Source organism: Falco rusticolus, chromosome 11, assembly GCF_015220075.1.
Source record: "Falco rusticolus isolate bFalRus1 chromosome 11, bFalRus1.pri, whole genome shotgun sequence".
In the NCBI taxonomy this organism is placed as follows: Eukaryota; Metazoa; Chordata; class Aves; order Falconiformes; family Falconidae; genus Falco; species Falco rusticolus.
Window position 1 is genome coordinate 23,944,256 of NC_051197.1, and position 23,990 is coordinate 23,968,245.

At 38.6% G+C, this 23,990-nt stretch overlaps 1 protein-coding gene across 2 annotated transcripts in view; it reads right to left on the reverse strand.

Annotated features, from left to right (window-relative positions):
* VAV3 (vav guanine nucleotide exchange factor 3) overlaps positions 1–23,990 on the reverse strand; it is a 171,553-nt gene that overhangs the window by 104,511 nt on the left and 43,052 nt on the right. For both annotated transcript variants that reach the window (XM_037403846.1, XM_037403845.1), the window contains exons 3-4: positions 3,164–3,222; positions 2,238–2,303 (exon numbers count right to left, since the gene is read on the reverse strand). In XM_037403846.1, coding sequence (XP_037259743.1) covers positions 2,238–2,303; positions 3,164–3,222 — 125 coding nt within the window. The remainder of the gene's footprint in view (positions 1–2,237; positions 2,304–3,163; positions 3,223–23,990) is intronic.

Genomic DNA, 23,990 nt, shown 5'->3' on the forward strand with positions numbered 1-23,990 from the left:
GGAGTTTTGCCTGCTTTGCACTAGGACCATAGCAAGCCTGTAATTGTCTCTTTCACCCACATTTCTTAGGGTAGGTCTCCAAAAGAACTCTAAAAGATACTGAAAGTAGTCCAGTCATCGTAATACAGAAACTTGATGAGATGTGCTGATAATTTTGAGATTATTACTATTGGAAGACAACTTCTTTTTATTTTGATAATTTTGAGATTACTACTACTGGAAGTCCTTCAGAGTGAAAAATTGAGGATCAGTCCACTAGAACTAGGAAGGGCAGCCGTTCCTGTAAGTGAATTGTCAGTACTCAAGAACAGGACATCAGAAGCTCTATGGGCAGAGACTAATCATTTCAAAGGAATCAGAATGAATGAGAATTGCTACAACTCAGCTGCCACCTGGACTACTTGGAAATGCCAGACAAAATCACTATGACTATAATCAGGACTATATACAAAAGCCAATGTATTTTTAATTTCTCATAAAATATAGTCTTGTTTTTAATTGAGAACATCAGAAGGATAAAATAAGGAAGAATTGGAAGTTTCAGTAGATGGAATGATTAAAAAATATATTAGGGGATTCAACATAAAATTCAACAGAAATTCCTCACATCCCTTCCTTTTCCAGATACCATGCCCCAGGAGAGCTAGAAAACTCCGGTGCTCCAGGTTAGTCTAACATTTCAGCTTGCACCAGTGATGATGGTGTGTTCACATTTTACATTAAATACTGGCAGCTGTGTCAGGTGCAGCAGATACACTTCATTTGACCACCTACGCTCCAGGGAACAAAAGCAGGCAAAAAGGCAGAGTAAGGATAGAAACATTTAACTGCTGCAGCTCTTTCTGACAGAAAGCCTTAAATTCATTCTAAATTCTTTAGACACCATTTAAATTCAAGGACAATTAAATTAATTTTAGTCAAATACACTTACTAATTAAGAGAAACTAAAATATGTGGGCCATCTGCTTCATTCACTAGCACTTTCTTTTCTTACGAAGAGAGTACTTCTTTAATTGCTTCCTCCACAATTGAGACACGTAACTATCAAATTCCAGTGAATAACATTTGTATTCTGATGCAAAAGAAGAGCTACACATCTCAATTTCTTTAGTATGATTTGTTAATTTTTTCATTTTTTTTACATCAAGGACTGTCTCCCAGTACTGAATCTGTATGCCTGTTTAAGAACTGATGATAGAAATATTTTCAAACAATGCTAATCCCACCACATCTATGAGATGAGGACATCACCTCTAGTGCACTTGGGTGTCAGAGGTGTCTGCAACTCCTACCTTCTGCACATTCAGCTACACAGAGTGAAAACCAGCTATCTACGAGACAGCCAGTCAGCTGCAGAAGACAAGGATGAGCTTTGCAGGGAAGGTGATAAACTGAGCAGCACCAGCCGTGGTAGGGTTTCCCCTCCTTACAGGCAGTAAAGAAACAAATCCACCATGTGAACAGCAGCTACCTCACCACATTGCAGCAAGCGACATACAACACGGCCGGAGCCAAGACAGAGCCAGATGAGCACTAGTGAGGTAAGCACTGGTAAACTTTGGGACAGTGAGCTCTGATCCTAGCTCTTACTCAGCGTGATTCCCAATGGATCCTGAGAGATCCTAGCCACAGCATACAAGAGTAGTTCTTCCTGGCAATTTTTTATGCCCGGATGCATTTATCTCACCAGTCTGCAAAATAAAGCTGCAGTCTACCATTCAATACTATACAGTACATTCATGTATATCTTGCTCGTACCTCAAAACTGAAGTGAAAACTGCCAATAATTAATCATCCCACAAACACTGACACAGAGAGGTAAAGGCATTCCATGTGAAGAATTTCATTGACTTCAGGGAGATGACTCACTTGAGTTATGATCCAAAGTGTATTTTCTTTTCAAGTTCAAGACTATTTCCTTGGGTCCCTTACAACTAGTATTGTAATTCTATGAAAGCATTCTCATAGTACAGGCAAATAATTTAAAAACTCATTCATTATTTACTTTGCTACCAACACCTTCTATGAAACATGCTTCCTTACATATATGAATGTATTACAATCATTCAGATAAGCTTTCATTATTAATTCTTCCTGGTCAGCACAATGGCTAACAAAATCTTTTAGAATCAAATAAATATCCAATTCTCATAAAAAGTATGTGTTGCATAACATATAAATAATAGCATGCAACTGAAAGCCAAAATCTTTAATTTAACTATGGATTTACAACATACTCTATTAAATCAGGAAGACCTTTGTAAACATCTTCATCATCAACGCTTTCTTCTGTAGGGAAGGGCCTGTGGAAAGAAAAATAGCATGAGTTATAAACAGCACTAGTCTAATCACAGTGAGGTTTTGTTCTGTTTCTAAAATTCTCACACAGATTACTGTATGTTAATATATTTGTATTTTCCCCACTTTCTCTGAGGACCAATATCTGTGTATTTTGACTTCTGTATATGAATTGATACTTAATATAATAAAAAACCCTACTAGATGGAGTTGTTATAAATCACCATGAATACACATCATTGACATTTTTTCAGCTGAGAATATTAACTCCTCTCTTTAGCACAAGACATGGTTTACAGGACTGGTTAGGGTATTTTGCCTATGTTTTAAAAGCATCATCCATACATTTATGGTAATCAAACCATTCAAAAAGATGGAGAACACAAAACATGAAATCTTTCACCTGCTTCCACAGTCCACAATTACAGTTTCTGAGGTTAGGTTTGGTTTGGTTGGGGTCTTTTGGTTTCTTTTGGAAAATGAGAATCTCACAAACTTGGCAGTTTTGCTGAATTTTAGAATGGAGAAAAGAAAACCCATTTGTCTTTACATAGATCAGTACTGCATTAGCCTGACTTACGATCCATGTGTCACAACTATCACACAAGTTCTGAAATACTAACTGCTCATTTGTTCACCTTGTGTTTCAGCACAAGAAGTAAAGGCGGTTCAGGCACTTCAGTAAGCATGCCAGAGGTAGAAAATACCTTTCAGAGCTCCTCAAAGGTGCATAGCCTTCGTTAGCTGTCCGCTGGGCAATCTGGTTTATAACCAGGGGACACTGCCTATACTGTCTGTAACAACTTTTCCAAGGAGCATCACGCAAAAAGCATTATTCCCACTACTTACTAGAGCAATAACATACCTTATTCCTGTGCCTAATGCAATAGGAGTACGAGAAAGTTTTGAAAGCGTTTCTATCACCTGGAGAAGAAGGAACCATGATTAGTTGTAGAACAGAAGCAATAAAATATTTTGTTCTCGATTGCTTAATTATCAGAAAAGTTATCTCACATGGAATTATATAGACTGTGCCAAACTGGCTGTGCCAAACACTGAGTGCGTTGAACTTCCCCAGATTTCCCAGGAGCTGGTGTTTAGTGCTTTTGAACTGGGGAATGTGACGGGAGCGCAAAGAGAGGCGAAGGGAAATCTCGTATTTACAAGTTTTAGCACAAGTAAAAGCCAATTTAAGTGAATTTAAAACCAGATCATGTATGTCAAAAATCAGACAATCAATTTGCAACTGGGATCAAATTTTATCTTACAGACTGCTCTGAGGACTTTTTTATTATTATTATTATTATTGGAGCTCCAGAAAGAAAATATGAAAGTATTAATTTGAGCTTTTCCTAACAGTGGCCAGAAGAGGGAGCCAAATGCCAAATCAGCAGAAAGCCACCTTCCTCTTCAGGGCTGCCTCGCAACGGAGAAGTAAGCTCTTGGCAGGCAACAGTTAAGACGCTGTACATTTGAGCCCATAAGCTTTGCTTATCTTCAGAAGCTAGTAGCAGTCTGGAAGATCTCATTCTAAGAAAATACCTCCTGTAAGTGCTCATGGTTATGCAACAGGAGAGGGAGAACATTAGGGAGGGCAGAACACATGTACATACAGTCACAGAGATGGAGTTATTTTGCTGTCAGCTGTAATAATACAAGACCAGTTTGTACTCTGCCTAGCATGTCCCCTCTGTCACAAATATTCTCTCTTATTTTGAGCACTATCAGATTGGCAAGCCTTACTTGCTAGAGAGAGAGAGGGGGGGGGAAAAAAAAAAAAAAAGAGAGAGAGACAAAATTACACCATCTGAATTTCCATACTTCCGATGCCAAGTCTCCCCTGAACTTCCCAAAAGTTTCACGTTGGGTCTTTGCAGTTTAAAATCCATATTAAGCCAAACTGAAATCTCCAAAGGAGGTTTTTATCGGTAGTATCAAAATTCAGTATAGTAATTCTACATTCCATTGGCATTTGGGAATAATCTCTACAATTAAAGCTGTTTATTCTTGAAGTTTAATTACAAGACTAACCAGACCATAAAACACACAGCTAAAAGTACATCTCTCAAAGGAAGGACACTGACATATTTACGCAGGAGAATGACAAAGTAAAAACCACAGAGAATAGTCACCAACTACAGAGCTTAAACTGAAGTTACAAAGCCTCCAAAAGTGATTCAGGTCTCATATGCAGGAAAGCAAAACTCAGAACGAACAAAAGTTATACTACTCCTGTGAAAGGAACATTTGGGGTTCATTTAAGCTGCTGTGAAAATTTATGTCACAGAAAATCTGGTTTTGCCTTACAGAAATGTCGAAGAATAATAAAATCAGATAAATATGCTAGGAATATAATCAAAGGTATGGGCACATACATTCCCCTATGAATAGAAGAACTGTAATACAGCCTAGAATAAGTTTTGGAAGTTTTGAATAAAAAATGATTGAATAAACAGTAAGTTAATAAAAACTATTTCACATTAGTCAAAAGGGAAAAAAGGGAAAAAAAGACTCCTTTAAGAAGTCTTGCTGTCGCAGGTGAGTTCTGGTTTCTGTATCATACAAAAACCTGCATCTGCACACATGTGAGAATCCCAGTGCAAGACTGCAAGGACTGCTAAACTGCACGAGGCAAGACACCATGGGAAGTTAACTGAAAATACAGTAGCTAGGAAAATGATCTGTCGTGGCACATGGGTGTACAGTGATTGGCAAAATCACAGCAAAGAAGGTTTAATGATTTTCAAACCAGAGAGGGGCAATTCTCATGAACTAAATATCCCTTTCTTGTTTCAACGTGTTATTTTCCAGCACGCAGAAAACCTTTTGCAAACTATTCCACCCACACAAACCCTTTTCCTTAGAAGGATTCTCACTTATCTAGCATAATCAAACCCAGCAGAAGTATGGCTTACTCTTCACAGCAAATTATGGTTGCTTCAAGATAACACAAAAAAAAATCTGTACAACAAAAAATTACGAATTTTAGGAAGACAACTAGCAAACGTTACTCCCAAAATGTTCCACCAGGTGACACTAACACAAACAAAAGCAAGAATTACTAATTAAGAGGAATAGAAAAACTTTTTCAGGAACTGATGTGAAACCTTCTGGGGCGGAGGAGTGGAGAAAGAAAAACCTCCACACACTGAGGAAGCCAGAAGACTGTTCAAGAACATGCACACAGAGAAGAGAGAGAAAGGAACTATACAGCTAGAGACAACAGAAAACTACTAATAATTTTCACTGCTCTTAGACTGGAGAAGGTCTGGCACTGCAGGAAGAGCAAACCAACATGCTCAGAAGCTAATGCACAGATTTTTATCAGAAACTACATTCTGGATAAGAAGAAAATGGTAATCATCACAGCAGCTGTCAGTATCTCAGAGACACAATGCCTTCTCCAGAAGTATGTGGTCACCCTGGCATCATGAAAGGGGAAGGGTAATGGGTGGGCAAAGATCACTATTCTTCTATTTCAAAACAAAGCAATTAACAGCTTAAGGCCAATAACCACCTCAATATTTAAGATTAAAACACATAACTGAAAACAAACATAACTTCCACAAAATAAAAGGTAATGCTTGCCCATTGAGCACGCCTATTAAAGCACAGCTTAAAACACTGTTCTGTCAAGAAACAGAATGGTTTATACTGAGGTGTCTTTTTCTTGCTGTTGTCGTTTCCTTAATGAATTCTGAGAAAATGTCAGGAATACTTACACAAGTAATCATATGTGAAACTATCCCTTCTGGTCAACACACAATTTCAGCATCACATACGTGTAAATGTATTTGCTCCAACATGAAGTGGGGCAAAGATTCTCCCTCCACGTGAAATTTCACTTCTTTGGTTCTGAGCCACTACATGAACTCTCAATAAGAGTTCCTGAATTTCTAGGTCCACGGGGAAAGTCACAGTTACATATGGGATGAGTTGTCAGAAAACAATCAGAGATTCAATAGACATTCATCAAAACAATCAAGCTAAACCCGGCAAAGTGTCTCACTTTTAACAAACTGACGGACTCGGGAGTTTTTCAGAGCAGTGCTGGTTTGAAGCCCTGTACAGCTGACACGAGAGAAGCTATAATATAGTGCAATTCTGAACTCCAAAATTACAGTGCACCATACGCATTAAAGTCCATAACATTGCTATTTAATGCTTTTCATGTGCTTTTTTTGTCTTGCTCTCTTCCTTTCAGCAGAGCTTTAATCTCTTTTACCCCTTTTAACCCTAAATGATTGCTCAGTTCTCTTCCACAGCAAGGACTCGCACAGATGCTCCTGTACCTTTGAATGAGGCAAAACTAGATCTTAGCTTAAGTGCAGAAGCAGTGCTCCTTGCTTGTACGAAATCCAGAACAAGAGAACTTCTGTGGCTGGCACTGCTCTGCAACAAACAGATGTACAAAGGGTTGCAGTGCGGGGCTTTTGCGCACATGCTATTACCAGGAACAGGCAATGAAAACTAGGTAATGAGTAAAGATTCGTATGTATGTGCTAGCTAGCTATGACACATGAAAAAAAAATATTTCTATTCCAAAACATCCTGCAATGACTACATGCCTTCACACTGGAAAACTCAGTAGCTATGACTTTGCTGCAATGAACCTGAAATTGGAAGACGTTGGCAAGAGACTTTCAGGCATAAGAGGAAGCCCCACCTGCACCCGCCTCAATAGAGCTCCTTTGCACTGACTAAGGCAGTCAGACAGAGGTTAAGCAAGTCTTTAGAAGTCACATCAAAGCCACCCTCTCTTCAACAAGGTGTGAACATCCAAGTTTGTTTTTCAATATATAGCCAGTTTATGCAAAATATGACATGAGATTGAAATGTATGGCCCTGCAAGAGGAAGTGCACCTCAGCCCATGCCCCAGTGCGCGGTTCTGCTCTCATTCATGTTTCGGGCGCAGCTGGCAAGAGCAACGGTTTCACACTACACTAACTTTTTACTTCGTTAATTACTCTAACAGCAGATTATTTTTTTTCCTTGGTATTTATTACTGTTTCTCTTGACTTACTGATGTAGGTCAGACTCTCCAGTTTATGTAAGCCCTTTCATATCCCTTGCAGAAATGTTATTTTGTAATTTCCTGCAGCCATACTCCTCAGTAAATTACATCAGATATTCCTATGCATACTTACAGCAGCAGTACACTAGAGGGACTATTTTACTTCTTTCCATAGCAGTGGTGTGTCTGAGTTTAAAATGTGCCTTATTAAGTATTTTGGGGGTCACTTTCTAATCTTGTTTCTTAAAAAAGAACTTAAAACCCATGCAGTTCACGAGCAGACAAAGCACATTTTAAAAGTACTTTTCCACTTTTAAGAGAAACAGGAGTAAATCATTTTGCAACTCACTGTCTCCCTGAACAAGCAACATTTCCTTGCTTTTAACAGCTGCTGTCAGGACTAGGCCCATATTTATTTTTCTGATGTTTATCTAAACTGAAAATATGAAGTGATCAACAAATGTTGATGGCAACAGTTTCACAGTTTATGCCAATAAAACCTAGAAAGATTCATTTGTGGGTTAGATCTTCAAAGCAGTTATTTCCATGTATGCAGTTAAATAGGATGTTTTTCCAACACACAGTAAAAGTCACCAAGAATTCACAACCATACTACATCTAAAGGTTTTTTTTCAAAATCTGGGCATCTAGCTTAGTATTTGAGCGTTGTATTTTGTTAAAAACTTAGCTTTACTCCCTCCCTTCAAGTGAATTTATTTAGCAGATACATAGAAACAGATTAGTATAACATAAAGCATGTTATTTGTCAATGAAAAACATTTCCAATACCAACCTACCTTCTGACATGCTACTTTTTGATACCTGCACATGGGTTTCTTCTCAAACAGGTCTTCTTTTACTTGATCAAATTGGGGGGTGTGGGGGGGGGGGGTGTGGGTGTGTGTAAATTATAAAGGCAAATTAATCCTTCAAAGAGTTGATAAGCTCCTTGGCTATGTTCTGTCTCCATTCCAGTCCCTGGGTTGGAAGAGTTATCCCAAGCACTCTAATGTTCAAGTAAACTTTAGATCTCTAATTACAAGTCTAACATGCTCCCTTTTCAACGGACTGAAATAGCTCCAGTTGGCTGGCTGACTTTCAGTTATAGAGAAGTATAGCAGTGTAAATAGCATATAAAAATAATAATAATACCTGTTTTATATGTAGCTGTAACTACTCTCAAGCTAAGGTCTATGCATTAAGAGAGCCTGATGGCTGCATAAGACTGGTTTAGGTACCACCATCTCAAAGGAAACTACAGAGCTGCTATTTGCTTTCTCAGAGAAGCAAGCATACCTGTATTTTTTTTTATTCAGAAAGAAGGATGTTTTTCTCCGCATGCATGACAGAATCTTCGCATCCTTTCCTTTTACACGTAGTACCAGTATAATTAATCATTGCCATTTCAAGAATCAATGTCTTTAAACATCTGTCTCAAGGACAGTCAAATTTCCATTGGCAAAGGTGGCATTTGCTCATTTAATACAGGATGTTATACAAGAGAAATACTACACTCCATTCTACATGAGCTTCCAACTGGTTTCCAAGCAATATTTATCAGCAAGACAACCATGAATATGAAATGATTACACATACTTTAGACTACTTATCAAGGCTACATTACATTTTCTGTGTTTTTCTTCAGTTCATAACCTGAAAACTTTGATTGAAATAAGAGCATATTTGGTTTGATATGACAAATATCAAAGGGTTTAATTTAGTTCGAGAAATTAACCCTAGAATCTTTTAAAGACTCCAATTAAGGCAGGGAGTCTTAAGATATGTATGTGCACATATTAATTTTCTGGATATATACATACACTGCCCCAGAGCTCTGGGCAGATTATGAAAAACAAAAAGCTAATGCAAATAGAAATCCCATGTTCCTAGAGAAAACAAAGACATACACACTGCATCACTGGGGTAAGGCTCATAAGAGGCCAATTCCAAATATGTCATATCCCCGATGCTTTAAAGCCAGAACTGCTACTCGTGCCCACACGCTGAGTGAGTTTTCATTAAGCTGTTTTCACTCATACATCAAAATGGGGAAGCGGGGGCAGGGGGAAGGGGCATGGAGAGAAAAGAAAAATCATGATTTCACATCTGTCACTCAGATAAGATGGAATTGCTATACATAAATATATTGTTAAATGACCTATATTAAGAAAGAAGGTTGATCGTTTCCTACTCTGCAGTTTACCAGGCCCCAGACAACCCTGGATCAATACTTCATTTGGCACAGAAGAGGGGGAAGGGGGGAACATATCTTAATATTTTAATGTAATCCATCATTAACTTTTGAACTAAAGGACCTCTAGGAACTTACATTTGCATTTAACTTGGCTGACAGCTACTGATCTAATGAACACTGTATTCCAAGTAAAGGGTGTTAGTAAGTTAAACGGAACATTTTATCTCTATCTGCCTTGTTCTGGTATCACGTTAGTACCCTGTGTTGGTTCAGGTCCGTTTTAATCAAATCACAAGCCTCTAGGGGAAGAAGAAAGGATGAGGGCTTTTCAAAAAAGACAAAATGAATGAAAACTCATTATAAAGGAAAGAAGGGAGGGAGAGAAGAGATGACCTAAAAACAAACCCTTCTTTTCACATAGTGGCACCTCTGGCCCTTAAAAACAACATATCAGAAAAACATTCAAATACCAGCTATGCAAATATGCCTCTACTAAACGCTGCTACTGCATACATTGAAGCGTCAAAGTAATACAGAAACAAACGTGAAAGATAATTCACAGCCTTGGCACCCACAACGACATTTCTTTCGGAACACTATAGTCTACAGACCTCCAGCAGGTAGAAATGTAATAGCCCGGTTTTGATTACACAAAGCTTGACATATAGCTGAATACCGATTTTCATCTCATTCAAATAATGAAATCCAAGCTTTAGATGTAGAGCACCAATAGCTGCAATCCAAGGGAAAGTCATAAATTTACTTTCCAGAAGGGTAATCACCAGCTGCAGGATGCTGCCTGTTTCCTTCCTCACTGACATCACCTTCAGCTACCCCAGTTATGGCATCCCTCGTCATCCATGTCTGTTCTTCCATTTCCACTGAACTAAATCCTCAGGAAACACACCTGAGGACTACTCCATCCTTCTTTCTCTTCAAGGCTTAGCACTGGCATAGCAGCAGTAAGGAAAATACCCTCACTGTCCCAGGGAACCGTGGCAAAGAAATTCACAACCCAAAGCCAAGGTTTTTTTGTGACTGACAGGAGCCTGACAGCAACTCTGAAAAACAGTTTGAAACCAGGTGCCAAATGCTTTTATGCAGAGGCAGCAGGGGTAACGTGGCTGCTGTAAAAGCTGGTTTTGGCAGTCATCCGTGCTTCCTCTGAACACTGAGCCCCAGCTCCCAGCTGCAGGAGGAGACCTCAGAGGTGCTGCTGTGCAGCTGGGGGGGAAGCCTGGCTGGCTCCAGGCATGCAAACCTCCATACCCTACATGCATTGCCCTCGGGAAGTCTCATGTTGAATCGATTTTCTCTGGTGTCTCCACAGTGTCTTCACCGATAAAGTAGCAGGGAAGTCTTTCTCCAGACTTAAAAAAAAGGAAAAAAAGCCAAGACAAAAAGCCTCCTGGATGTTGCCTCTTTCTGTTTGTAGATAAGCTACCTACAGAGATGCAAACTGCTGAGACTTCAAAAGCCCTAGGCAATCAACAACTAGAAAGGATGCAACATTTTCTCCAAAGCCCTGTAAGGAGAGGTGAGGCGGGGAGGAAGGCAGTTTGGCACCAGGAAGGCAAGCAGAGCCAGAGAGACAGAACATAATTTTGAAAAAAACACTGTGGAAGACATAAAAGGACAGATGACCTGTTGTCCAAAAGGCCAGGTTAAGGCTGGGCATATCTTCCCCTTTTAGTAAAAATGAAACAGCTGACAGTTAAGTTAGAAACATCCAAAACTGAAGAGTCCTGTTGTTCTTTTCTTTTCACATCTCTAAATTATGCCAAGCAACACTCAATACCATATGTATACATTACAGATGTGAAGTATCTATAGAAGTTTTCTCTAGGACGGTAGTTAAAAGCATAAATGTAGTTTCCAGCAATAGCAAAGGGCAGGTTGGACCCCTCACTAACCAAACCGTTTCTCCACCCCTTTCACCCACCGAACATCTTTAACATTTTGTCCCTTTTACAGGCAGCCATACCTCCGATCACACAAATTCCAGAACTGGAAGAGTGGGCCTGGCAGACCTACTACACAGGACTGCACACACGGCTCCTAAACATTGCTTACTGGAGAGAGGGAGAAGCAAAACTTAATGCTCTCCAGGAATTCATAAAACTCAATGCCATATTATTGGGACTATAATGACCAACTCTTTAATAATCAGTATCTGATTATGGGCACAGTGTATACACACATTCAACAAAAGCTCTGCTTAAAATCCCATTTTTTCAAACTTTAGGTCTGTGAAAAGGCTACAGAGGCTAGTCCAAAAGCATGAAAGATGTCCTAGACAGTTCTGCTCTTAGAAGGAACTGAAAAAGTCCAAATTCCACAAGCAGCAGTGCCTTGTTAATCTCTTGGTTCATTTTGTCCAAAAGGCCGAGAGACTCCCCAACGCACGCGCAGGGGAAGGGAGTTTTAGCAGCAGCTTCCTGTCTGCTGCTCCTGGTTTGGGTTCTACAAATGCCTTCCAGCCCTCACCACGCCTTCAGGGGTTTGGGTTTGGGCTTTGGGTTTTTTTAAGATGTTGCTTAAAGAATGACAACCTTACTTCAAGCACTGCTATGATATAAACAGAGCACTTGAACATTGCAGCTAATAGCATGAGTGCAGACTGCCTTGAAGCATATTATCCTTGTAGAAGACAAAGAATGAAATAGGATTTTGTCCTTTCTGGTGCATTTATTACGTTTCAGGTTTTGCACGTAGGGCAAAGAAACATAAAAGGATATGGGACAGTACTGCAAAACCTAGCTACTGTTAAATCATTCTAGTTCCCTTCATAAAAAACTTTATAAGGATAACCTATGCTTCCAAATGGCGTCTTCAAACTGTATTCAGCTTTGATCAAATGCTCGCTCTCAGTGCTTTGTAAACACTCTTACTGATGATACCACAAATTTTTTTACCATATTTTATATGGGTCACTAACCAATCAAGGAAAAAAACAGCTTTTTCCTGCATTTTAAACAGCACATTTTAATACATTCTTAATTGTTTGTCCAAATGTAACCATCCATTTTAAAATCTTTAATAACCTAACAGTGAGTTATCAGAGGTCTTAAAGACGTCAAACAGTATTTTTTTATAAAATAGGAATGGACATAAATCAATGCTCTGTGTTTTTCAAAGCTACATTTCTTCTGCCCCTGGCCTTCAACAGACTTCAAAAGATTATTCTCCCATGTTTGAAAAGAACAAGCAAATCCTCTAAACTGCAACGACCAGTTTGTACGCTATGTACACGTCTGGGATCTTCTTGACCTTGGATGTTTAAAATTAGCATACAAATGTTTTAGAAGGAAGTGATTGCTTTCGTATTCATTATTGATTGCATCTCAAATATTGTTTTCAGTATGCATCCTGGAGTTTAAGTGACTTGGTTTCTTCACTCCCACTGTATTATTTCACGTTTTATTTAGCACGGTATTAGCAAGAAGCGTGTTTGGAGGAGGCTACACAACGGACCTTTTCTTCCTCTGCACTGCTAAAAGCAGAGGAAGGTCTTTCTCTTCCTGTCTTGAGTGAACCAGTCACTGCCACACTTCTCCCTTTTCTGAATTTACTTTAACCATTGACTATATAAATTCAACTAGACCATGGCTTTGCTGAATGGTACCAAGTCACACTTGAACCATGAACTGAATTTACTCCAGTACACAATCACTGAAGATAAGAATATTTATAAGGGTAAGCACATACTGTATGTTTCCTTACTCTCTGTGAGAATAAAATTTTTCCCCTGCTACAGTGGGCTGTGCAGAGGGAAGTGAGCTGTTCTCTTTGATTACCCCTCAACTCGCTCACCGTGGTTTACAAAAGCCCAAAGCTATCTTTCAAGCCTCATCCTCTAGAGATCCAGAGACAAGGGAATGGTTCAGTCCATGGGAAAAGAATTGCACTTACCTTCAACACTACAAAAAAAAAGACACAGGATGGCATAACTCACTTTCACTGTCTTCCACTCTTATTTTAAAAGTTATCTTTGATACAGGATAAAAACATCATACTTGAGAAGATATTCTGCAATGGGAATGGCAATACCATCAAATTATATTATAGAAACCTGATAAGACCAATGATTTGGTTTTTCCCTAATCATATGTTCACTTAAATTAAAAAAAAAATAAATAAATCACCAAACAGCTACATTTACTGTAGTGAAAAGAAAATACAAAGTGAAATTTACATCCTCCTTATGTTTATACCTAATTCTCCTTGAGCTGGATTCTTATACTTAAAATTAAAAAATGAATAAGAGAAACTAACTTGCTAATTTTATTTGCTACTACTTAATTATTCTCTTACTTTGTTCCCTTGAACATGCAGCAGCTTGCACGTTGTATTATCTATGTATATATCTTCCCGCCAGAAAGAGTACTGCACTTCCAAAACACCACTGCAGAACTGCACAACCAAAGGAAAGCAGGATCACTCTCTGTTTTTAAATGTTTGTAGTATATTTGTAGTTAGCAGTTGATAACCTACAAAACACAAGTCCTGTGCTAATCGGTGTCTAACTGACATCATACCCTCCTTTGCACTGACACTGATGCTGTCCTTATGCTGCCTATGACAAAATTAAGCCAGCCAGACCTCAAAGAGCTAGCATCTAAAAGATCATTTAGAAGACAAGACAGACAAGCAAGACACTTAAAGGTAGCTCATTTTAAATTAATTATTTTTTGAATTTTCATTTTTATCTAAAATGCACATCTATTTAGGTCAATGTTTCTTCCCAAGCTAGCCACATAAATATTGTAAAACAACGTACAAGTATTTGAATACAAGCAAAACAAAAATATTTGAACATGAGAATAATTGCAGAAAATCAAAAACTCCTTACCTCTGTACCAGGCACAACATTGTATTAGGTGTTATGCCCATATTACTAAAAAACAGAGTTAGAACGAGATCTCTTAACAAATTTACACCCCCCGTCTGGCCCACCCCGAGTCCTTCCCCCCACCAAGTATAAAACAGAGGTACACCTTAAGCACTCTGTGCTCTAGGACATGATGTCATCTCTAGTTAAGGAAAGCAGGATTTGCTTTACACCTCTTCTTGTCATTGTGGGGGCAGTGGTGGTCGGTGAGGGGGTTCATGGTATTCATGGATGCTCTAATACAACTGTGGGGGTTCAGGCACTCTATTTCTCTTACAAGAAATAAAAATTTAAAAAAAGCTTTAATTACTCTTTTGAAGACTGCTTTATTCTTCTGTTGTATCGGTATCTGAAGATGCACGGCAGCCAACACATCTGATAATAATGTTAAGAGCTACAACACCAAACCTAAATCACAGAGAGGAATCGAATTTCTTTAGAATATATCTAACAATATTATGTGACTCATATAAGACGTCCTTCAGACAGCAACTTGTTTCCACTTGTCTGGAGATTTTAAAAGAAGATTCTGAGTTCTTCAACTACACGATAGGGATCACATTATGTGTTTTAGATGTAGATACTGTGATAAAAAAGAGCAAGCCACAGATACCTATCACTAGCCATTTAGTTATATTTAACATTTAAGGTGTCTCTTGGGATTTCACCAGCACTATTGACTTCACAAATTTCTGTCCTCTGCCTTGTGCTCTTCATCCATTTGTTTCTGCCCTGCACTTCAGTTTGCTACTGTCTTACCTGTGCTACCCCAACTGTTAGTGTGGTCGTGTCATAAATTACATCAGAGAACTGATATACAGAGAGAGAAGGAGGCACTGATTTTTTTAAATGTTATTCTAAAGGGTAGATTAGCTCCTCTGCTTACTTCTAGCTCAGCCACCACACCAACAGGTACCCTGGTATGACAAAAGAGAGCAGAGCAAAGGAGAGGCAGTAACTCCTGGCATTAATATTGCCTCTTATGAGTGCATAGAATTATCCCTCTCTTTTATTCTATAGGGTTTATAGGCATTTCCAAATATATTGTGTGGAATTGTGCTTAAAAACATTTGTGAAAGGGCATAGGACTGAACACATCCCACATAGGTAACAGGTTATAAAACTTCATCTAAGGCCGACCAGTCCTAATTATTCATGACAGAAACACTAGTAGCACGTAAGAGTTCAATGAAACTCTTCACATGAATTGAGCTGGGAAATTTCAGTCTGTATGTCCAATTTCAGATGGTATGTCCAAACCAAACACAATATCCAGAGTCTTCTTTAGTCCCGCTACAGTCAATCTCAGCAGAAGCCTTACAGGAAAGGAACACAAGATCAACTGCAGACAAGCAGATGCACCTAGATAACACATCGTGAGTAATGCTGAAAACTATTCTTTGTCCTAGACAAGAATAACCTACCAGAAGAGGCCATGCTTTATCAATAATGGGCTCTCACATCTTTTGCAGTCAACACACAAAGTCATTTTGGGAAGATAAAACTGGGCAAAAATAAATTGCAATCAACCAACCTTGTATACAATTTTATCTAACATACAATATTGGTATCACATAAGGTTTATCTTTCATATTGTATTATGGTCTCATTGCAAGGCAATGTTTGTGGTAGAGAGTTACATTTTCATGGGTCAGCTGTTGGGGGGGGGGGGGGGGGGGCGCGTGGCATAGAATTTTAAATACCTAAACCTCTCCTCAGATTGGCAACAAAATTCACAAGCTTCACATACAAGCACTGGTTGGGACAGCAGCAATCTAACTTAAGTTACACGTCTACCGTCTCCATTTCTTATATCAAACTTCAAATCCAAAACAGAGATCAGTTAAAAAGTATGCAAGTTGATGAATACTAAACTAAATGATGGAGACCGTCTCACTGCCAAAATTTCAAAGAAGCTCTTAAGCATTAGTGCTTGTAGTTTTATCCTACACTAACTATAATGGTTCTTAAAATTGTGCCCCTCAATACGTCTCTTTTTACTTGGCAAGCACTAACTTTACTGCTTGCAGATATATCCAACAGCACAGAAATCCCCTTGATGATACCAAAAATAGTAGCTTCAGGGATGAGACAGCACCAAAAACAGTAAAATAAAGCCATGCTTAACTGAGGCAGGTGTGTGAAACAATCTTCAGACAGCTGCAAAGTCACAGAGTTTGGAGCGAGAGAAGTTTTGGGAAAGATGAGAGGTGTCAACAGGAGAAAGATGTAAGAAAAGAAGTTGAAGGAGGGAGGGTGAGGCAGTGGAAGAAAAGGAGAAATCTCATTCTAGGAAAGTAATGTCAGCTTCTGAAGGGGTTTGAGATGACAAAGATGTCATCTCAAACTAGGAAGCAAGATAAGAAATCTGAAACCAAACCTGAAAAGCAAACAAAATATGAAATGTGAATAAAGTCTCAGTTCCCTCAATGGTAATTTGTCTCCAAGAAAGGTGCTGCATGTTTCCCACAAAAAAGGAACAAAAAACATCGACGTAAGAATCCTCTGTGATAGCTGTATTAGTGTTGTTAGTTCATTACTGTAGCTGTGGTACCGACAGCATGCACAGCACACAACAGATTTTGTGAGGTATGTGGATCAGCTCAGTGTAAGGTACAGCATTTGTTCTGAAGTTCAAGTTTTTAAAAGTTTTAATTACTGCTGTTCAAGAAAAACACAAACCTTTAAAACCACTCTTATACAGTATTTTTTGGTATCACTTGTACTGCAGACTACAGAGAAAAGCTTTTCAGACCTTCGTTACAACAAATCGTACCTATTTATATTAAGGTGAAGGTCTAGTTCTCGGTCAAAATTTAGTGTTACATATGTAACAAAAAGGCCAGGCTACTGCATGTTTAATTTTTCAGTGGATTTTTGATTACTGATGTTACTGTGGGTTTCCCACTGGCTGTGACACTTGGAACATGCACCACATGACCTCCATCTTCAGAAGCCTCCTGTGACTTATTAACATCCAACAGAGCAGGCAAGGAAAAACGGCTTCTGACAGGATTCACCACTGCCTTGCTAGCTCAAGGCTCCGCTGGCTATGTGAAGCTTCACAACAAGAGGATTTTTCCCTTAAGAATTTAGTCTGCCAAGTGAACTAACATGGATCAATTTAAAACCATCGGGTCTGAGGCCCTCTGTCAGATGGACTCTCTTCTACTGCCTGAGCAGCTTTGATACAAAGGTGCCAAGTCTTAACACTTTTTTGAGAATGTTGACCTTGCTTTTAACATTTTACCTAACATTATAAAACAAATTTATGGCTGAATTCCCCTACATACCCAGAGCTCTGCACTTGCAAACATGTGAGGAAACACAAGTTACTTTGATACTATACCTATGTGAATAACCAATTTCACTGTCTGAGCAAATTGTTTTCAGCATGCACACAAATAGCAGAGCAAGGTATAGTATCAGTAAGTTTAGTTGAGTAGCTTCATCTACTAGCTACTATTAATGAGTATATTTTTCGTTATATTAGGGGACTGAAAAGGTTTTTAATATAATCTCATGACACAACATAGAAAGCAGTTCAACTTCTACGTGAGCTTACATTAAATGCTTGTGAAAATAACTGCCTTTAAACCAGCACTTGGATTTATCTTCACTTCCCATTTCTGGGAAACCACTTGGAAAATAACTTAACATTTTGGATTTTATTTCTCAGCAAAGTACTGCAATAAAGCATATTTCATGCCTCCCAGAAAAACGTGTCTAAGGAGAAAAAAGCTTATGCTCACTCTTATTCACTCTCCTAAATAGGACACCTTTTTTCTCTTAGCCATAACCAGGAACATCCCAACTACACTCCCAGTTGGCTTCCTTCCACATACTACATCTACTTCAGCGGTAGGAGCTGAAGACCTGTCTTTTAGCATCAAACCTTGCCTACTATACACAGGTGCCCAGATTAAACAAATCAATGCATCAGCATCCAGATTAGCTTCTACACAAAGGAGCAAATATCATTATCTTAAGCACTTATCTTAAACCCCCCCAATCTAGGCAGAGATTTGAAACCATACTAGCCCTGAAAGAAACACACGTAATAGGCCTCTTGCCTGCCAACACTGCCCAGATCCCTGGTAGTGGACAAAACAGCTGTAAGACTGGCACAGGGAACGGCAGCCCTAGCTGGCAGAAGCTGCTGCAGCAGAACGCACTCACACCAGCCGTGTGAAGAAAGCCAGGGTCTTCTTTCCATCGTAACTTGAGGGCCTGAACAGCCAAGCTGTGGCCTTCTCCATGCAAAGGGAGAAGGTAACTCACTCAAGTCGCTGCAATGGCCTTGCAGCCTGAATTCACACCAAAGTTTTACTCTCACAAAAACTGGTACAACATTAACAATGTCTCAGAATTCCCTGCCCCCTGCCTTTCTATGCCTTTTTTTTTTTCCTTTCTATGCCTCAGACTGCCAGCACTACATGGAGTCTGCTCCTGCAAACACACACACACAAGTAGAAATCCACCATAAAAGCATAAACATCCCGTAGAGCACACAACGCTTCCCTGCCTTGCACCACGTTTTCTGTTCAGCCCAGGGTTGCACATTGGCAGAAGACCCTCTTGCAATTTCTGTGTAGCATTTTCTCTAGAAAGATCTTGATTGGTTTCTGGTGTTCATTATCTGTTCTGGCTTGTAAAAAGTGCCATCACTCTGGTACTTTTTATTGCCTTATCTCCTATGACACAAACCTTGTTTTCTGTATTCATACACCAGTAGTAGTTTTCACAAACACATTTGTGAGTACTGATCTGATTAGAAATAGAAAGCTAAACCCTCCTCTCAGATTCCATGTTCCGCAATTCAGTTTTATATAAGGAGCAGATACTGCATCTTGAAATTCGATAAATGAACTCTAAGAAAAGTAAATCTTGTATAAGTCCACATTTGTGACCTCTTGAGACACAGCAGTTCATAAATGCATGCATTGGTCAATGTTATAGACACCAGTACATGAATGATCTCTCCTAAACACTTATCTACTGCATACCAAACTGAGGGTTTTTTTAATGTCAACTTTTTTAAAAATTAAGAGAAGGAAACATGGTTCTAAAGGAAAATATACAGCTCAGACCTAAAACATCTGTTTGAGTTATTCCAAAATACTGAAAACATATTTTATGCCTTGCAAGTTTTAAATTATTTAAATCATTTTACTGAACAATTCATTGGTGCCAAGTTTCTGGGGGGGTGGGGGGGGGTGGGGGGGGTCAGTTTAGAGGAAATAAAGTTTATCTGTACATCAGTACTAAGAATTCTTTTTCCTTTCCAGAGGTTTACTGGTGTCAGACAACACCAAAGGCTGGTCTCACTGTGCTGTTCACCATATAAAAACATGCTCTGAATCTGATGCAAGAGGAAGCAAATGAAACCACACTTGAAAATTTCTTTATGTGACAAAATGAAGGTAGACACTCTCAATTGTAACAAACGTGTAAGAGGAAAGGAAGATGAATTGCAGGATTTCCAATAGGACTATAGCTCTGCTCTTGCAAGTAGTAAGTACTTATCTAGTAGGTAGAAAAATTTGAAGATTTATTTAAATAAGCACAGGAATAACAGCAGTGGTCTTCTGGTAAAAGAACAAGAGACAAAGTGAAACTGCAGAAACTGGACTGCAAAGCAAAGCAATGAGAGGCAAAGGATGAGGGCGGTGAAGGAGACAAGGGAGCGATGAAGAGCAAACAGTAACTAACCAGGGAAAATGAGCTTAAACATTATGTGATGAGAGCATAATTAAGTATAAATGGTCACACAGCTCGTGTTCTTCAGGTGTAAGGCTAGAGAAAGGGAGAACACAGGCCAGTACCAAAAGCCAAGCACAGAGGAAGCAAACTGGCAGCCCTGCAGCCCAGAGCCTGCGGCAAGCAGTGGGAGCCTGCTGTTTCTGCTTTCCCACTTCACCACCTTCCTGTATCTCATGCTTCATCTCTCCTCCTTCTCACTTTAAAATGCACTGATAAAATATTGTCTACATTACTTGAAAACCAACTAATTTTAAGAAATCCCAGTGAAGCTATAACTGCAAAGCATGAAAACATTTTACCCCATACATGTCCCATACTTTGGAATTTGTACCATGGGGGAGGCATGCACTGCAACTTGGTATAGTTATTGCTTTGTAACATTATGTTTATAAGTAGCACCTTTTCCTAATGTTTAGGGGCCTATTCAAGGTACAAGGTGGACTACTCACTTCCACAAAGGCAACAGATGTAAGGAAATATCCAAAAGCTCCACAATTTGAATAGAAATGTTCTCATGCACTCCCATTTAACTCCATGTCCAGCATCAGTATGCTTAGTGCTGCTGAACCAGTGGTTAATCTAATTCATAATACATGCAAAGGCAAGATTTAAAATCAGTCTGGTTCTGGCTCCTACAGATTTCAAATTTATGCCACCCACGATTGGGTGGCAAATCTCCATCAAAAAAAGCCCCAAAACGTAAATGTGAATTACTCTGTAAAAGTTCAGAAAGTGCATGCTATGCTTAAGTCCCTAGTATTTGAGCTCTTTCACAATGTTTTGGGTGATATTATCTAATGCTTTCTGGATACAGGAAAATTACTTCGCTTTTCCTACATTCAGGGGGGAAATGTATTCATATTTAATTTTGTTTAATTTCACTGTAGAAAGGGAGACAATATTGGGATTTTTATTTATTTAAAATCAGGTACCTGGTCCAGAATCCACTTTTTCAATTACAAACCACATGCTAACCCGTGTTAATAACATTAATATAAATAAAAATATTTATCCTAATTTAAAGCAACCTTGTACTGATTTGGCCACGGAAAATCTGTTTGTTTTCTACTTAAGGTACAATCATGCTTTAAACAAACATTTTTTGCCACAAAATATGCAACTGAGAAAAACCATCTTCTATCCAGTCTAAATCCAGCCTCCAAGTTAGCATATACAAAAATGTAGACCTTACCACTTTGAAAATGGTATGATGATATTTCTAATCAGGTGGTTTAAGAATTTTCATTAACTTCACTAAGCTAATACTTCAAGCTTCATTATGACGCTTGTTTCCATACCCAGATTATTTCCCACAGATCACACAGACTGTCTGTGTCCATTCACTACGTAGGGTACTAAGGCTGCTTAACCTTTCTTTTTAGTTAGCTGAAAAACTCTAAGGGAGGTCCTCCCCCTCCCCAAATCAAAACACATTAAAAGTCAGTCTCAAAATAAGCCTAGAACTATGTTACTCAACAATATTTAGTATACCAGAATAAGTTGTAAGAGAGACTGCCATATACACAAGTGCTTAAATCTCAAAAGATGGGTATACGTTGTACTTTTCAAATAAACTGGTGGTGACCAAGAGCTAAGACAAAATCGTAAGAAAGCGCAACAGTCAGGTAAATATCTTAAAAGCAAAAGGAAGTTATCTCAAGAAAAACATAAGTTATCTCAAAAAAAACTTTTCCTGGATCACTATTAATTTCAAATAACTATGAAATTTCATATTCATTACCTATCCAAGTGAGGAAAATGTTAAAAAGAAAACTTGCAGGTAAAAAAAAAAAAGTAAATTAAGACATTTGGTTACACTCCTTGTTCCACTGCTTTTGAAGGGACAGCTTTTCAGCTTTTGAAGACAAGAATACATTGCATGGCATCATTACACCACATGCAAACTGCAATCTCTTATCAGGACTTTGATAGTGACAATATTTAGACAACAAGTAGAGCCAACCTTAGGGACAGTGGCTGCCACAAGCTTGGCATTGTTTCCTCTCCTAATGCCACATTTACTTTGCAAATCTCCTGTGAGGTACTGGGTGATCTCACCTCCTAGTCATCTCCCCAAGCCCAGAAGCAACTCCTAAGGTATATTCAGGTGCATCAGTCAGAGGGCATACAGATACTGCTGTGCCTCATACCACTCAGGAAGATTATTCTCCTTTTACCTAGCACTGGAGGAGGAAAAAGGTACATAATGTACTACTGAGTCACTGTGATATCAACAGCGTCTCTGCTGGACACTTCAAACTGCACTGTAAGTTTTGGACACAGTTTACCCCAGTGAAGGCTGAATGCAAAATTGTGGAAAACTCCCCATCACACCAGTGACCTACGTTCAGTTTTTTTCTCTACTCTCCTGCAAGGGCACAGAGGCAGTAAATCCTCCCTCAAGTCACTTACATGTTTTGGTAAAAGCTGGATTATATAGTGCATTGAATTACTCAACTAGTATCAAAGAGCCACTGCAGGAAACACACATCATGTGCTCACACAATGTCACTGATATATTTTTGCTCAAATCAGTTCTACTCTAGAAACACTTTAAACCTTTTAGCATCTTAAAGTTGATTTTTGGGGAATGAAATATATTTGTGAGAACTCAGCCTCCACTTGGTTTCTTAAGCAATTCTGCCAAGTGTCCTTTACATGCTCACAGAACAAAATGATTTTCAGCTGAAGATATATTCAGACCTATACACAAATCTAATTTGCAAATGTAATTTTATTAAGGTTAAAATTTGCATCCAAAATATGCACAGCATAGCACCTTCCAAAAATTCAAATAACATACTTTTGTCGGCCCCTTCAGCATCACATTGCATTGTGCAGTGCACCTATGTTGATACTTCATATCAAAAGCCCTTTACGGGCAGGTCTGTGCATATGCTGGCATACTACAGTTTTAAACTGTAACTGGGTCAAATCTAAGAACTGTTTTACTTGTAGAGGTTAGCAGTAGCTGAAGTTTGTAAAGTAATTTCACTTTTGTCAATGGTTTTGACAATACTTTTCTTCTGTAATATTACTTTCTACTTAGCAACTGTCATTATTTACAATTCTTAAGTTTATCAGCTAATAAATTCATTATAAAATTTTACACTGAATGGTTTAATTATTGAATGGTTATTTTGGAAATTAAATCCTCAGTTTTCAACCACCAACGTTTCACCTTCGAAATCTCATTAAGAAAGCCATGAAAATGCAAACAATGTTTAACAGAACAAATAAACCTCATCTCATGCCTTACAGTTAAAAAATTTGAGATCCAAAACCTAAGAGCCAGCATTTCTGCTGTAATGTGTTTTGACCAAAAGAAAAAGCCATCTCCCTAAAGAGCTTAGTGTTGCCACAGAAGGATATGTTAATTTTCCCAGCAAAGACAGTCTTTATGATCTCAATCACCTACAGACGATATAAGCTTTTCAGATTTATAGTTATATATGTTGGAATACACTCTTCTGACTTATTTTTCCATTACCAAACTATTCAGGTATCCATGCTTTTCAAAGGCATGCAGTAGCTGTGCATCTGATATTTATTCATAACACAACTACTGTGTCAGAATGAAAAACAGCAGAACAGGATCCTTTGTTAGCAAGCACCTCTCTAGCCCTGTCACCAATATGTTAAGTAAAAGGCCTCTAATGCATTTTGTAAACATTCCTCATTAACACACGTCTATTTCCTTCTTATGAAATACTCAAATGTCGTTTCCTGCTGCAAATCATTCACAGCAGGTTTCACTTTCTATTGAAATTAGACCAAAAAAAAAAAAGCAGTGAATGAAATTACAACCAATCTAACTACCAGAGCATTC